This window comes from Zonotrichia albicollis, chromosome 6, assembly GCF_047830755.1.
Source record: "Zonotrichia albicollis isolate bZonAlb1 chromosome 6, bZonAlb1.hap1, whole genome shotgun sequence".
In the NCBI taxonomy this organism is placed as follows: Eukaryota; Metazoa; Chordata; class Aves; order Passeriformes; family Passerellidae; genus Zonotrichia; species Zonotrichia albicollis.
Genome location: NC_133824.1, coordinates 26,245,748 through 26,262,616, shown reverse-complemented (window position 1 = coordinate 26,262,616; position 16,869 = coordinate 26,245,748). Strand labels below are relative to the sequence as shown.

Genomic DNA, 16,869 nt, shown 5'->3' with positions numbered 1-16,869 from the left:
GGGCTTCATTTTAAAACTGAACAATTCCATGGGAGAAAGCCATTTACAAAAGCCATGCAGTCAATAGATCCTAAAAATCAAAGGGCATTCTTACCTCTAATTCTAACCTGCAGTTAATCATCTTCTCTTTTCCCCAGATTGTTGAAGCAACACTTCTGATTGCCAGCTACATTAACTATCGTTCGACTCCTTCCCTGCTGTGTTCCACACAGCCCTCACGAAGCCAAGCACCTGCCAAGAAGCCCTGGGAGACTGAAAATTGGTGCTTTTTTCCTTCTGTGCCCCGAAGCACAAAGGGGCCCACCCTGCTCTAAGGGCTTGTTCCACATGAGCTGATTTTGTTGGTTATATACCACAGATTAATGTAGGCTCTGATTCCTTTTCCATAATAATAGACAAAGGTCCTTAGAGGTAGAGGCAGCGTACTTTCTCTTTAAAAAAAAGTTGATTTGGGGGACTGTGTGGGAGTTTCCTTTCTGTTACACATTCCATCCAAAATACCATTGCTCAGGTCATTTGCCTGCACAGTGCTCCAGTCATTACAGCTGCACTCATTCTTCCATCTCCTACTGTACTGCCTTGCTTTACATGTACATATATTTTCTTTGATCCCTCCCATTTTCAGATTTCAAACAACATAAACTTTTGTGTTATTGCTCAGACATGAAAGAAAGACATTGCTAAGAAGGAAGAGGAATTAAACTCACAAGAATAATTCTGATGCAAGTCAAGGGTGATTTCAGACCTGAAATAGTGAGTATAGAATTAGAGTTCAGCAGTACTTAAGAGTATTTTCAACTTTAAATAAAGGTGGAAGCCTAGGGTCCTTTCATGTTGAGTACTGGGAACACCTGGGACCTGGACAGTGTCAGAGAATGCCCTGGCACCTACAGGACCGGTGCCTTTTGGAAACCGACACTGTTCCATGCCATAGATGAACATCAGATTGCTGCTGCAGGGCAGGGCTCCGTGTGTCACATGCTCCACTCTCAGACAAGCACTTTCTAACACTTCTGATAACCACTGTTGTAGATGTGTCTGGAACTGCACATTATCTCAGAAAAAAGAAGACAAGGCAAGCAAATTTTGTACTTTTTCTGTCTTTCAGCAACTAGGACAGATCTTCCCAGACAAGCTCTGCCATTCTGACTTGACAGAAGCTGCTTCTGTTAAACTCCTGCTTCCTTCATGTACTATAAGCAAGGAGGAGGTAGTCAGCAATTGTGTACTTATGTTCTTCTGACTTTCCTAAAGAATGTTGGTAGGTTTGATTTTTTTTTATCTGTTTCAAAGTGACTTCATTATGAGAAAATTATTGAATTTTAAACAAATAAAGGAAAAAGATAAATTCTTCATAAAAAATCTAAATCTACTTAGTTTAAGTTCAGCTATTTTGAGAAGCATTCTAAAAAAGCTAAGGAAGAAAAACTGCACTTTGGAAAGTACCACATTCAACTTCATAATAATTATGCATTCATGGGCAGCTTTCCCAAATTAAAACAGTATTAATCCAACCACTGGACCAAAGTCAGTAATAGCAAACCAGTTATTTGCAAATAAACAAACCAACCATACCAGTGTTTTTACTCCTTAGTTCCTGCCACCCAACCTTGGCACATCCAACTAATGCACATGGGGGAGCCGATAGATCAAGGATTTTTTTAATGCTTATGATGGGTGCAAGGCCACAGACTAAAAGAGAAAAGCAGGGGGCAGACAAAATTTGTTCTAAGCAATCCCTCATCAGCATCTTTGTAATATAAAACAAAAAGAAAACCAAACAACCAAACAAAACAAACCCAACTCCAAACCATCCTCTGGTGAGTTATAGAAACAGTATGGCAGACCTAAGACAGGAAAAGATTCTGTGAACAGTGACCTGATTTGCACATGCTGTAATGTACCCACTTGTTATGAATTTAAAGACCATCCCTTGAAGGTACAGAGAAGGGTAGAAGTTTTCTGAGCCGAAAATAACTTTGAAAAGATAGTAATTTTTGTTTTCCCTTAGATACTTTCCAGTCTCTCTATGTCCTGATAGTAGCTTGTATTTCCCCTCTCTCTCACAATTATCTTAGTACAGCTGTGTCAGATAGAATACACAGTGTTACTCCTCCTCACTCTATCACCTGTGCCTGACAATTTCTCCTGTATCTGAAGGGCAGTTTGACAATTTGCTTCTGGTATCCCACCAGTAACAAAGCTGCTTCAGAATAGGCTGGAGCTGTCATCAATGCTGGGGACACTCAAGGCATGGAAGTCCCCAGGCTGTATTTCCTCGTGTCCTCAGAGACTTGAGGAGACTTGTACCAGGGCAAACAGGAAGCAGAGATGTGAAATAAACAGCAGCTCTCCTGAAACTCATTATTTTTTGCCACAATTGCACTTTAAATTGAGAAGCATGATACACAAAACTTTCTTTCTTTCTTTCTTACTTCTTAAAAATATTCACCAATACTTGAGTGTTTCAGGGACCACCCCACTCTGATGGATGCACACACCCCTCCTATTTATAGCTTACCTGTCTTCAAACACCCCACCCTGTGTAGATACCAACTTTGTATGATTCTTTGGTAGAGAAAATAATTTTTTATTTTAATCAATGCTTTTGGCAATGACTGTTAATGCTGCATAGAATAAGATGACAAAAGCCTTTGTGTTCCTAACTGCTGTGTGTAAGTAAAAGGCTGTCTGGAAGATACTGTGAGATTTCTGTTTGGTCTTAATAAAATGCAGCTCGTGAATTAATAACCATGAATTAAATGTGTATTATTCTCAGAATGAAATAAACTATTTTAAAAGCCAAAATATTCTTGATGGAAACAAAAATGAACATAGATTGTGTTTGGTATCCAGGCACAAACCATAGCTGGTATAAACCTGCCCTAGACTGATTCCTTGTTTCTCTCTGCTGATTGTCTCTTAGCTTAAGTGGACAACTACACCATGTGCACAGGATGTTTACTCCTTCAAAAGATTGCTGAAGCTATCTTTCAGACTTCTTGCTGTGACACGGCTTCTTGGTAATTTCTTCAGTGCACATTCTGAGGACTTCATAGGACTTTTACAGCATAGTCAGCACTCCCAGCACAGTCTTGAGCCCATGACTCTGTCCACTCTGTTGAGCTATCTTTTCTCTTCTGACACAAAAGGCAGTGGCACATCCCCAAGCTGCTGCCTTTCACTTGGACAACGAGAATACTTCTGTGACATGAGCTAACTAACCTCTGTCTTTCAAACTTTGTAGGACTGTGGAAAAAAAAACACAAATCCCCCTATCTCTACCTTATTGCATGATGGTATGGTGCCAAGTGTTCATTTACAGATTATGTGGACAAGCATGGTACAGCATTGTATGCAAAATAAGCATGAATCCAGGCCCCTGCCAAGTGGGTTTAGCTTTTGACACTTCAGTCACCTCATTAATATTACTAAGGAGTTGTGGAATATAGAGGAGAAAAATACCAGTTAAGTGTTATAGTAACTTTTAGCTTATCAACAAAGAAGAATTTCCAAACCTTGAGTTACTGCAAAGAGCACAGATTAATAAAACTTTATTCACGTTGTCATTACCATCATTTTCAACAACACATGTGCCTCATATTCTGAGAGTAACTCATGAGGCCCTTTAAATGCCACATCTTTTCCATGTCCCATGTCAACAGACCCTGCCCCATTCAGCAATGGGTTCACATTTTCCCTGTGCTCCTTTTGACAGTTAAGCACTTACTGAAACCATTCTTGTTGCCTTTGACATCCTTCAACTGATTCATCGCCAGCTGGGCTTTAGCTTTTCTAACTGCATCTTGAACAGTGTTGCTATATTCCTCCCACATCACCTGTCCCTAATTCCACCCTCTGTACACCTCCCTTTTGTGTTCAAGCATTGCCAGGAACAGCTTGCTCATCCATGCAGGCTTCCTGGTATTTCTGCTTCACTTCCTGCTCATTGGGATGGACAGTTCTTGATCTCAGAAGAAATGATCCTTGGCTATCAATCAGCTTTCTCAGATCCCTCTTCCCTCTAGCGACCCCATCACATGGGACTCCTTCAAGCAGATCCCTGAAGAGGTCAGTCTTCAGATCTCTTTTATGTTTATTCCATTAAACATAACTGAATGCAACAGTTTAATTTTCTGGTTTTGTCCTTCTGAAATTCTCCTGTCTTCAGGAAGTTACTATCTGATCCCACACATCAGCTTTGGTATTTAGAGTGTGATTTTCAAACAAAGGGTTAAATAAAAAACAAAACATGCATACTTAAGGCAGTCCAGCCAAGGTTATTTTCTAATTTTAGCATAATTTTCAGATGCATGAAACAGTAAAAAATGGATGCATTTTCTTGTCTCCCTTTGCCCTATTTCCCCATAATTCTTTTCCGGAGAGGCAAGAAAAAGCTTCTTCTGTCAGAGCCTAAAAATTTCTGCTAATGGGGCAGATTTTCTTGCTTTTCCATGTGTCCCTCTGAGTCCTGCTGAAAGTTTGCTGTCTTTTTTTCAGCTATTTTATTTCACTTGATTGTGGAGCTGTCTTCCTCTGCTCCAGGATCTCTTGACAACTTTTGTACACTTCTATCAAGCAGTCTAGTCGTGGCTTGGAGCTCTAGAAGTACAACAACAGAGAATCAGGCTCTGAACTGAAACGCCGATTAATTTTACCCAAACAGCAAACAGTGGTCAAAGTACAATGATTTTTCAGCAATTCTAACCTGGACCAGCTTAAAACCAGCAAGGAAGTGAAAGTTTCACGGTCCCACAGTCCCCATGATCCTATGACTTTTGAGCTCCCACAACAGCATTACTGTGTGAAGTCCATCAGATCCATCCTTGCAAGAGTTGCTTGAGAGAACAAAAGGTCAAATCAGTGCAGTGAGGCTCCTGGGCAGAGTGACACAGGAAATTGTATTTTTGAAGGCTGCCATAACTTAGAGAAATCCAGTGAAGGAGACACAATAAAGGTACTAATCATTGCTCCTTCAAAACTAACATACTAACTTGCATGTTAAAATAATTACAGACAGGCACTGCATTTCAAAATGGAAGAGTTCCATACCTCCTATGCTGCTGGAGTCAACTCTACCAGTGCTAAGGTATTTCCATGAAAACAAAGCTGGTCAGAGTTGAATGGTAAAAAAAAAAAAAGAGAAACAATACAGCAATACAGATGCCAGGCAGACATGGAAAGCAACGTATCTAACTAATATCAGGTACTTGAATGCAGCTATCTGGAATTTAGTAGTTGTTGATTTCCAGCAAATCTACTTTTCCCCTTGTTTATATGTGAAATATCTAATTTATATTACTGTTACTAAATATCTAATTTATATTACTGTTACTAAAGATCTTTACAATTGTGGGACTGAGTTAGCAGAAAGTGTAAATGGAACGGACTATTTATACTCCTAAGTATTCAGACTGACTGTATACAGTCACAAACTGTTGGCAGATTACAAAACAGTCACCAGCAGCAGGTGAATTAAGGACAGAGAGGGCTCTACAGCTCAGCAGTCTAAGAAGTGAGGTACCTCTGTACTGCTTACCACCCCTCATGGATAAGGGCACTGTTGTGTTAGGCATGAACACACACAAAGCAAATCCATTCCAAAAATGGGATTATGAACAGTCAGAACATGTTAGCGAGAGAAGAGAGAGGGGAGATGAGGTAATGGCAACACAAACAAGTTATGATACATTAAACAAATTGGTCACTGCTTGTACCATGATCTTTGTCAGCAGGGCAGGCAGGGGACGTCCTTCCAACGCCAAGGAGGATTTATGAGAACTTTTGGTACACAGAGCTAAGGGAAAAATCAACTGCAGCACATTGCCAGAGTTACGGTGGTAACTGAGCACAGGACTGCACAGAAAGCTCTACAAGTCCTCAGCACCCTGTGGGAGCCAAAGACTTTTAGTTCATGCAAACTCCTGGCTGGGTTCAGATTGACACAACTCCCTGCTGTTTGAATGGAGGGCAAATGAAAAAACCCATCCCCACTAAGTAGTTCTGTGAGACTTCAAGTGCCACCCACCCTGACGGCCCAGCCAGAGAAAGGCAACTGTCACCAGCTACTGTAGCAGAAAAAAAATATGCTCAGACAACTGATGCACACACAGAGACCACCATCTGGATCTCTCCACCATTCAGTCAAACTCACCTGAAAGAGTGGCACAACCTCAGACACTCCCTGAGGATCTTCAGGGTCCTGGAGGAGGATACACAGGTAGTAGATAACTTTTTGCTACAAGACAAACAGACAAAAGTCACTGGAATATAAAAGTGCTATCAAACCGCCTGGAGTTAGCACAGGAATAGGATCTGTTTCAACTCACTGGGCTGAAGGCAAATCCTGCCAGGTCACAGTCAAGTCTACAAATTTTTATCAATAGCTTTCACTCAATAAAGAAATAATTTTGCCTATTTTTTCTATTAAGTTTTTAACCTGAAAAGAAGACACCCTAGCTGGAAGGGTAAGGTCTGCTTTTCTACAGGAGCTTTGTAGAAAACCCCGGCAACAGGAAAAACGATTGTTTGTGTTGTCACAGCTTCTCATCTCCATCCTGATTACATATGGAGCTGGACATCAGGATTTGTAAGAACAGCGTAACAGAAAGAACTAAACCCACTAGCTCAATGCCAGTAGCATTATCCAAGGGATGGATTTGGCTTTTTGAGGTTATTTGTTTGGTTTGAGTTCTCCTTTGAAGGTGAGAGATGACAGAATAAGGAGAAAAATCTGAAATAAAGCTCCTGATGCTAGTAAATCTGTGGATGGTGCTGTGTTAAATTGCTCTGTTAAATCATGCTCATGAAAATACACTGGCTGTGAGTGTGCCCAGACACAAGAAGACAGACTTAGTATGATTACCATATGGATGGCTTCATTGATAACCACATCCTTCACTTGCCCCATCTCAATGAAAGTTGTGCTCTCTTTCCCTGAGGCATAGGCTGAAGTCACCTGAATGCCGAGTGAGCCGATGACCAGCAGGGATTCCTGGTCAATCTTCACGAAGTGCAGGTAGATGATCAGGCCGATCAGCGTGATGAAGATGGCAGCAGAGAGCACCAAGCTGTTCTGTAACACAAGCCAAGAAAAGGCAGAGCTCTGGTACTACAATTACTTTAACACAGCTTTAGAGAAAGTAAAATTGCACAGTAAATTGTATATTAAAGCTACAGGTGCAAAGCATTTTTACTTAGGTAGAGTCATTTTATTCACCTGACTGGCTGATATATATGTAGTGAAGTTTAAATCAGTCTTTGCAGTATGCACTAAAAGAAGTGGGAGCTGAAACTAATAATTGCAAGAAAATTCTATTTCCTTCCAAGTTCAATGCAGAAATCTCAATCCAAACAAGCCACTTGTGTCAATGAGAGTGCATTATGCCAAATTCTAAAGATGATGTCACTGACAAAAAAGTGTTGTGAAATGTTTACAGGAACCAAGGGTGGATTTTCACAGTGGAGGAACTCTCCTTCAGGATAAACACTGCCCTGGTGGTTTTCTTACTATGAACTGCCAGTCTAAACTTGTTCAAACCTCAGCCTCTTTTTGCCTTAAATACCAATGCAAAGAAAATCTGCTTTATCCTGTACTTTTTCTAAGGATCAATGTCTTTTGCATGGTGCAATCCTGGGACTGCTGTTACATTTTAACATATAACTGATGACACTATAGTCCCCAGTAAGTCATCTGAAGACCTGGTAATAAATTCTAAAGGTCCAAAACCTACCATCTGTTTCTGGTACAGGTTTTAGAGAACTCCAGGCCATTTACCCACTAATGAGAGTTATAACAAACACTTCCTAAAGAACTGCACAGCCCCACTATTCAAGCTGAGCGCGTACCACCATGTGAGTTAAGAAGCCATGGCTTCAGGAAGTATACAGGACTTCTCCAAAAGTTTGCTATCACAGGGGAAAAAAACAGTCATGAAGTACAAATAGTGAAATCCACAAAGAGAGAGACTTTCAGACACGATTTCCTGGCAAAAGGAATTGCAGTCACTTGCATGTAGGCTGCAGGAGTGTGTGTAAAGGCAAGCAGGAAGGCAGTGGGTGGTAACCCACTGTATGCTTTCATGAAAAATGAAACTCAGACATGAGCCATCTAGTCCAGTCTGACTCCTGACAACTGACTTATAATGCAATCTCTATCTTCATTTCTTAGGAAAGATTACTGAAAAAAAATGGATGCGCAACAGTCAAAGCGTGGGTCACAGTGACCAGCTTCTTTGGTTAAGCTACTGAATTCAGTCTGGACATAACTGATCTGGGTCCAGTTTTTGATAAATCCAAAAGCATTAGTTTAAATATCAGCAAATTTTTAAATCTGTACTGCAAACGTCTTTCCGCCTCAGCTGTGAAAACTGATGACATTCATGGTGCAGTGCTAAGTCGCTCAGAAAAAATCCTTTTGGGGATTAAAAACCATTCACCTTCTTCAATTCCTCCTTAATTTCAGATTCTCACAACTCATCTCTCCAAGTGAGCACGTTTTATTTGGACTCACAAGTATGTGCCAGGCATCACTCAGCACGCAGACATAAATCTACCCTATCTGTCTAAGAGGCTACAAACCAAGAGGCGCCCGAGAAGACACCGGGGCAAGCGGGTGGCAGCCCGCGGCCCTGAGGCTGGCACAGCTCTCCCTTTGCCAGGACACCCCACCGGCTCGCCCGGAGCGGCGCTGAGCGCCTTCCCACGGGCTGCGGCCGCCCTCCCTGCCCCGGGCGCCGCTAGCCAAGGCTGCCCAGCCCGCGGGACTCCCGCGGGGCCCCGCTGCGACAGCGGACAGGGGCTGAGGGGCGCAGCCGGGCCGGGCCCGAGCCGCGGCGGGGCCGGTACCTCGCAGAGCGCGAAGAGCCCGTAGGCCGCCAGCCAGACGGCGGAGGTGGCGGCGCTGAGCGAGCGCAGCTGCAGGCGGGGGCCGCGCACCGCCAGCTCCCGGCACGACGCGCTGTGCTGGCGGCGCCGCAGCGCGATCGGCACCCCGGAGGCCGAGAGAAAGCGCCGCTCCTCCGCCATGCCGGGCAGGCGGGGCCCAGGCCGCCCGGCCTCCCGCGGGAGGAGCCTGAGCCGACGGCCGGCTCTCGGCTCCGCTCGCTCGCTCGCTGCGGGCCGCCCGGGCCGCAGGGTGGTGCTGCCAGTGCCCGCTTGTTGTACCTCGCCCGGCGTCCGTCCTTAATCCCGATGACATCAGCGCTTTCTGCGGTTTGCACATGTTGACAATTCATTGCTTGCTCCCTCTGTTTATGGAGTATGAGTTTTAAAGGGCACACGGGTTAGTGGTGCTGCACGTGTCTCTTGCCGTGATGAAGAGACGGAGGTTTTCATGGAATCACAGACTGTTAAGGAGTTGGAATGAACCTTAAAGAGAATCTAGTTCTACACCACCCACCTTGGAAAGGGACACCTCACACTAGACCAAGTTGCTCAAGGCCTTATCCAGCCTTGCTTTGAACACTGCCAGGGTTGGGGCATTCACAACCTCCTTGGGCAACCTGGTCCAGTGTCTCAGCACACACAAAGGAAAAAATTTCTCATATCTAACCTAAATTTCCCCTTTTTCCATTACTCATTGTCCTATCACTACAATTCCTGATGAAAAGTCTCTCTCTGGCTTCCCAGAAGGCCCCCTTTAGATACTGGAAAGTTTCTATGCGCTCTCCATGCAACCTCCTCTCCTCGAGAAGGTTGTCTTTCCCCCCTTTGTCCTTACCATCTGCAACTCCATAAATGTATTTTCTCATCTGTACCACACTTAGCTACAAGGTCTTTGGATTTTTTTTCCCAAGGTTTAAAGCAGAGTTTTCTGGTCGTTTGCCATCTAAATACATGGTAAATTGGAAACTTGGCTTTGCATAGAGACTTGATGAGTCTTTGTATTGTGTTCCCTTTAAGGCATTTCAGTTATTACTTCATGTGACTTACATGGCAGTAATACAAAACTACAGCTCTGTGGCTTTCAAACTGCCATTCTGATTTCTTTGGCATTTTTATTTTTTTCCCCTTCTACCACAGTTTTTGAGCGTTAGCTTTAATCGCAGTTGCCATCTTTCTGTGAGCAATTTACTTAATTCATGGTATTGTCAGAGCTCTTGGGTGGATACTATATATATAAAAAAACTGTTAATTTGTTCTCACAGGGGCAGCAAAGGAGTCTTAAGAGACATGAAAAACCAAGGGGCATCAGAGAATCACTACCAAGGTCTTGGCTTTGCCTGGAGGAGTGGCTGACGGCTGCCATCCGTGGGCATTCTTGTGCAGTACGTCCAGGATCTCACTATGACACAAGAGACCAGGTGGACGGATGGGCTGAAGGGGAAAAAAGTAACAGCAGACAATGAACTGCAGAAATGGAGAAAAAAATACTGAAGTTCAAAAGAGGATGAAAGAAGTTCATCAATGAAGTAAAAAAGGACAAAAACCCAATAAATTGAAAACTGGCTTTTTAAAGAGGGAAGAAAGGTTTGAAATGGCAGGTGAGAAGGACTGAAGTAAATAAACATGAGTTATGACAGCTGGTATGAGAGCTTCAGAGGTGGGGACAGGAAGAAAGGGAAAGAAAAATCAGAGTAGGAGGTAGAAGAGGTAAAAGCACTATGAACAGCCAGGTCAGTAAACAGGACAGAACGAAACGTGAGCTCCTGGAGGAGTGTTAACAATAATTCACATTCACAAGGCATGGGGGAGTTACTGACATAGAGACAGGAAGAGAACTTGGAAATCTTAAGAGGAAAAAGCAAAACTGCTTGGATTTTTGTGTGTGTGTCACTGGCAACTCCCTGTTTAACCATTTTTGTGCTCTGTCATGTCATGAACTATAAGCTTGTCTTTCAAGCTTCTACAGAAAGACTGCACATTCGACAGTGGGAGTCATCTTGCCTTGTCACAGAAGGGAAAGATGGGGACTTTAATTTGTTTTTAACTCATTTGTTAATCATCCTTCAAATGTGCCTCGAATAAGAACAGCTGGAGACCTCTGAGAATCGTCTCAAGCCACGATGTGCTGGACAGGTGGTCCTTCAGTGCTTTATCAAGGCCATCAGGTGATGAGCGTCACCCGTTTTTCTCCAGCGAAGCCAGGGAGCAGCGCTCCCGCACGGAGGCTCCCGAGCTCGCCGTAGCCAGCCAGAGAGCTTGGCTGAGGTGCTGCTCGTCTCCTGTGTCCCGGCGGGGCGGGTGCGACAGCGGCTGCCCTCGGCCTGCGGGGGTGCGGCGGCCCCGGGGGGCCCGGCAGCGATGCCGCACCGGCGGGAGCCCGAGGCGGCCGCAGTGGAAAAACCCCGGGCGGCCGTGAGGGGAGCGGGGCGGGGCCGCGCGCGGGGGGTGGGGGGCGGGACACACCTCCGTGCGCGCGCGCTGCCGTTGGCCGGGGGCGCGGGGGCGCGAGGGGCGGGGCGGCGGCGCGCGGGGGGCGGGGCGGAGCGCTGAAGAGAGCGGGGCGCGGGCGGCGCGCGGCAGCAGCAGCAGCATCAGCATCGCCCCGCCATGGCCCTGCGCGAGCCCCTCGCCCGCCTGCTCCGCGCCCGGCCCCTCAGCCGGCCCCTCACCGCGCTCCCGCCGCGCCGCCGGGCGCACTCCGTGGCGCTGGTGGGAGCCCCGCTCTCCAGGGGCCAGGTGGGCATCTCGGGGGACGCCGGGTGCCGCGGTCGCCCTGCTCCCCCTCCCCGGCGGGGCTTGCGCACCTGGCTGCCGGCAGCGCTGTCTGACGCGTTCTCCTCTCTTTGTCTCGCAGAAACGGGGAGGAGTGGACCACGGCCCCGCTACCCTCCGCGCCGCGGGGCTGGTGGAGCGGCTGGCCGGGCTCGGTGAGCACTGCGCGGCGGGCGGGGGTGGCTGCGGGGCTGCCCGCATCGCCCCCTCGCCTCTCGGGGCAGCGTGACTCAGCCGCTCCCTGCGGCGGGGGCAGACGGCTCCTGCCTGCCGGGACCCACGGAGCGCACCGGCGATGCCCGCAGCCGTGCGGAGGTGCCGGCGGGGACAGGCTCGCCGCATTCCGCACGGGAGGAGCCGCACGGGGCCCTGCGGGAGTCCCGGAACAAAGAGCGGCCGGTGGTCCCGGCTGCCCGCAACAGCGGGACGCGCAGCGAGCGCCGCACCGGCACACGGAGCGTGGGCTGCTCCCGTGCTGAGCCGGGGAAGCGAGAGGCTCTTTGCAGCGCTGTGTGCGCCTATGGCATCCCGACAAGTAACTGTGATCCTCGACGTATCACACGCTGTGCGCTTTGCCTTTTCTTTTTTATTCCCTTCTGCGTTTGTTACCAGGTTGTTCCTGAAAGATTCGTATGCTTCTAGGTGATGAAATTCAGAATTTTCTGGAGAAGTCCTCAGTTTTATGTATGAGGTCTTGTGTGAAGTCTTTGAAAACGCTTGCAAATACCACCCTGTGAACTGGCCGTTTCTGGTCTTTTTGTGCAAGCAAATCCATGCACTTAATTGTGATTCAGCTTCTCACATCTATTACTTCTGCAAGCTGAGACCTGCAGAAAGCTGTACCACAGTTATTAGAAACAGGACACAAGGGATAGAAACTTGTAAAGCTTAACTGTGTCTTGGAGAATCTTTAATCTAAAGAGTGTTACTGAAAATGGTGTGATGAGGATGGATTGCGGGGATGGACCACAGAAAGAACCAATATCTGCTCCCTGGGTGGTTAGTGTCAGTGGGGATTAGATGTATAGAGAGATAATTGCCTAGTAACCCTCCAGCAATTTTATTCTGAATTTAAGAACTCTTCAAACAGAAACAATTGTTCTGTGCAGCCCTGTAGGCATATCCTGCATATCTTATGATTCACAAGCTGAAAAGTCCCAGTTGGCAGCCAAATGAGTAGATATTCTTTTTCTCACTTGTTTTGAGCAAAGTACAGATACTTGCTGTCGTTGGCAGTACTTAAATTCTAGTGAGCAAGCGCTATAACCTCAGCAAATGTGCCAGAGGACATCTAAAAGAGCTTTGTACTGGAATAGTTACTGAGCCTAAAGTTTATTTGAAACTTGCAAATTGCTAGGCTTGAAAGGAGGATGCTCTTCTAAATAAGCCTGTAGGCAGCAGATTATTTTGTATCAGTGACAGAATTTTATACTGTAAGGCTTGGAGTTCTCTTTCAAGTGGTTCAGAGCTAATGTTTCCACTTTGTAAGAATTCTTTGATGAAAACTCCAAACCCACAAAACCCAACAAAATTTAAAACTAGAAGAGGAAGCCCTCTCGTTTGCCTGACACAAGCTCACTTCAATAGGAGTTTGAAGAAGGTAGAAAGGGAAATTTGAGCCCTTTCTGGATTCCAGCATCAAAATGTTGGGGGGGTAGAAATGAAGCCAGGTAAACTAATTTAAACAAATACTTTCACTGCTTAATTTCTTATGAGTTGTTTACTCATCAGTCAGTTATGCACATGGAGATACCTTCTTGCTGTTCCCTTACAGTTTTTAGAGGCTCTTCCTTCTGCAGTTGCAGTTTCCTATCGCTGGTGTGTTCTTCCATGGGGTGGGGTTGGTTTGTTTTTTAAGGTGGTGTTGATGCCTATTGCTGCCTAAATCTCTGCAGCCCTTTTAAGAACAGGTTCTGCTGTGAGAGCCCATGCTGCAACAATGACAGTCACCAGCACGCCCAGAGGAGGGGTTTGCAGTGCAAGGACAACCTGCTTGAGGGGAGGGTGCTGGATGGAGGAGGATGCTGCCATGTAGCCTTTTGCACCGTACACATTTGTTGTTCATGGAAACTTAACAAATTATTGTTTTTATATGTGGGCTGCTTGTTTTTCTTCTCTGGGATGCCAGGATAGCTTTGGCTGCAGTACTGTTGTAATAGTGCCATTGTTTGGAGTCCTGTGGTATGCTGAACTGGCAGTAAAATTTAGCTGCTTTCTCTGCCTTTCTAACACTAGGAATCTTCTGCTCATACTTTTAAGAAGACCACAGTATGAATGGAGCCATAGTATGAGTCTAATTATTAATTTGGACAGTCTATTTATCTGTTTTATTATAGGAGTTAATGATTTTGAGGGATTCTTGATTGTTTTCCAGGAACAGGCAAATTGTATTGCAGCAGACCAGGTTTCTCCTTTAAAAATAAATATCAATTGTCTAAGACACAGGGCTTCTTCATCTGTACTGGATGCTGTTCTGAAGCATTTGTGACCACAGGGTCTGTGTATGTGAGTGCATATAGAAAGTGTTTGTTACATGACCCCATTGCCTGCTTGGAGATGAAAAAATGCTATAAACTTGATTTTCCTTGTCATTACCAGTTTGAAACCAAGTATGAAATATGGAATGATGCTTCCCAGTACAAGAGTGAGGCTAGATTCTGGGCCATCTAAAGAAGCACAGATGGGGGAAAGAAGCAATATTCCTCTGCATTAACAGTAACTCTGAAAATTGCCCTCGCTGTCGTTCACATGGAGGAGATTTCTGGTGATCAGACTCTTCTCTTTGCCTGAAATGTTCGAGTTTATTTATTTTAAGTTTTGATTTATTCATTTTCCATTTATTCATTTTCCATCTCATGCTGTAAAAAATGAAGGTGCTCTGGAGGGTTCTCCAAAAGGCAGCATTTGGGTAGTAAGATGCATATACTGTATTTGTTGCTTTGAATAAGAAGCAGCCACATGGCTCTTCACATGTTTTTCTGCCTTATTTAGTGACTTCTGTTGATAGTGCTCCAGCCACATCAGAAAGAGTGAGAACACTAAACTTTTGTTTCCACTTTGCTTTCACTGTCTGGTGCATTTTGGGGGGTGGGGGTGGTGGAATTTTATTATTCCTTTGACCCTATCCTAATTTCTGTTCTTTCATAGTCCTGTTGCAGTGTTCTGAGCTGCTATTCCAATTTCTATTTTTTGGGGGAATCCCTCCCTTGGCAGATTCTGTGACCATACTTACATGGTACAGTAACTTCTTAGCTGCCTCAGTCAATGACTGCCTGTGAACTGCTTGTTTATGCTTAGGCTGAAATCCGAAGAGGGAGCACAGAGGCAGGTGTTGTTGCTAGTCTGTACCAGAGTGTCAGAGATGAATCTGAGCCACCAATCTGACTTTTTTTCCCTTGTCAGGAGCAGAGAGATCACAGTTACCTGTTGGTACTAGCTCAAGGGGTACTCAGAGTTACTGTAGCAGGAGTCCCAAGCCAAAAGCAGTGGGTGTGTAAGTCTAGCAGGAGTAAATTAAAGTATAATTTACTCTGCCTGTGGGGATTTTTATTCACCTTGAAGATGTTTGTCTTTTGGCTTTGCTTCCTCTCCTAAGGGAAACTAAAATATTATCAGCTTAAAGGACATGTTGCCAAAGAAGTAAAAGTGCCATGTGAAAACAGAGGCCCCCAGCTCCTTGGCCTGGGAGAGAAAAGGGTGTAAAGCATGTAGGTCTGTGTGTTGCTCTAACAGCAAACAGAAATGGGTGCAGTATGTGGTGGCTTTTGGACTTTTTTTGGCTAGGAGTGGGGGATATAAGTGGCAGATACATAAGCTGCTGAAGGTGCAAAGTGTGAAGTTTTTTAAAGTGAGAATTTCTTGGGCCTCTCCTGTTTGCTGCAGATTAGGCAGAGAATCTGATCCAACTTCAATCCAGAGTTTTGCCTAATCTTTTTACTTGAGGAGAGAAAGGCCTTACTCAGTTTTATATTTAATAGAGAGCTACTGTTTCTTACTGTAGCCTGTGAGGTGACTTAGAGCATCTGTGCTGCTGCTGGCACAGGAACAACTTTAGTGTAAAATTCCTTCCCAAGTATTCATTCTTGTGTGTTGACTGTTGTTGATTGCTGAATTACATTTTTTTGGTCTTTATTTAGAGCTGCATGCAGCTGGGTTGCTGACCTTAGTCAGGCTTGGATTTGGGTTAGTGTAGGATTGATTAGCAAAGTTTTGATCTGAGTTGCTGTCTTGACAAGCTGGTGAACTGCAGAGACACGTGGCTTACACACAGAGGAGAGGTGCATGTGTCAGAGAGAATGAGCATCATATCACCATTCTTCTGTTGGACTGGGAAAATTCCTCAGTCATAGGCTTCATGAGGTCAGTGTAGTGACTCAGAAAGGAGTAACCTCCTCTAAAAGAGGAGTGGAGCCGTTAATCCCTGTGTCTCTGGAGTTACACTACTGCTTTGCCCAAATCCATTTGACTCCTGTTGACATCTGCTGCCAGAAATAGCAATTCAACTTTGCTTCTTCACCAAGACAGCTCATATGGTTAGTATCACTGTTAATAAATCATGAGGCAGCTGCTTCTACATATCTCCCTTTTTTTGTCCACCTAAATCATCTTCAGTAAAGAGTTTAGAAGGAAGATAAACAGTTTTTTAGTTATGCACCAATTATGCATAAATAAGTATAGGTGCTGGGATTCAGCAGATTTGGACTGGCAAGAGTTGCGGCTGCATTGTTGGGAACATAATGTTCATCAGTCCATCCAGTAAATGTGTTTAAAAAGTTGCCTGTATCCCTGAAGAATTTGACAAACTGTACCATTCTGCTTGCCCTGTATTTGGACTGAAATTGGATTTACATGTTAGAAACAAGATCTGTCAGGAATGGATTCTTGGATTCTAGCTTTGTTTTGCACTAGCTTTTACCTCAGTTGTTTCTCTTCACAACTCAGTATTTTAAACTTAAACTTGTAAAGACATTAGTACAGCCAGTGAAATATCTCTAATCTCTAGAATTCCAATAAACTCTAAATTTGTTGTACAGCTAACATCAAGATCTGGCTTTTTTTGAGTTATGTTTTCTGCTGTTGATGAAGTGGGAGACAGGCAAAATTCTAAATAACTGCTGGCATTTAAGCAGCATGTTATTTAGTTAAATCTCTGCATTGTTGAGGTAAGAAATGCTACTGTTCATCTGTTTTTATTTCTGATCACATCTGGTG

General features: G+C 44.8%; 3 protein-coding genes across 4 annotated transcripts in view; 2 read left to right on the top strand and 1 right to left on the bottom strand.

The window, feature by feature from the left end:
* The window catches only part of PLEKHH1 (pleckstrin homology, MyTH4 and FERM domain containing H1), a 50,756-nt gene extending 47,948 nt beyond the window's left edge, over positions 1–2,808 (top strand). For both annotated transcript variants that reach the window (XM_074542841.1, XM_005479918.4), the window contains one exon: positions 138–2,808. In XM_074542841.1, the coding sequence (XP_074398942.1) occupies positions 138–314 (177 nt within the window). In that variant the 3' untranslated portion in view covers positions 315–2,808. The remainder of the gene's footprint in view (positions 1–137) is intronic.
* A 716-nt stretch (positions 2,809–3,524) lies between these two features.
* PIGH (phosphatidylinositol glycan anchor biosynthesis class H) lies at positions 3,525–9,091 on the bottom strand. Its single transcript, XM_005479917.4, has 4 exons — positions 8,848–9,091; positions 6,866–7,075; positions 6,155–6,238; positions 3,525–4,602 (listed from the first exon to the last, which is right to left on the bottom strand). The coding sequence occupies exons 1-4, from the start codon at positions 9,025–9,027 to the stop codon at positions 4,501–4,503; spliced, it is 576 nt and encodes a 191-aa protein (XP_005479974.1). The 5' UTR covers positions 9,028–9,091; the 3' UTR covers positions 3,525–4,500.
* Positions 9,092–11,486: 2,395 nt separating this feature from the next.
* Positions 11,487–16,869, top strand: part of ARG2 (arginase 2) — a 19,354-nt gene continuing 13,971 nt past the window's right edge. Inside the window, exons 1-2 of the mRNA XM_005479915.4 lie at positions 11,487–11,622; positions 11,741–11,813. Of these exons, the coding sequence (XP_005479972.1) occupies positions 11,494–11,622; positions 11,741–11,813 (202 nt within the window). The 5' untranslated portion in view covers positions 11,487–11,493. The remainder of the gene's footprint in view (positions 11,623–11,740; positions 11,814–16,869) is intronic.

Coding starts and splice junctions, on each gene's coding strand:
- PIGH (XM_005479917.4), bottom strand. CDS start 9,027: ATGGCGGAGGAGCGGCGCTTTCTCTCGGCCTCCGGGGTGCCGATCGCG. Junction 7,076..8,847: donor GGCTCTTCGCGCTCTGCGAG/GTACCGGCCCCG, acceptor CTTGTGTTACAG/AACAGCTTGGTGCTCTCTGC. Junction 6,239..6,865: donor TCAATGAAGCCATCCATATG/GTAATCATACTA, acceptor TTTGTCTTGTAG/CAAAAAGTTATCTACTACCT.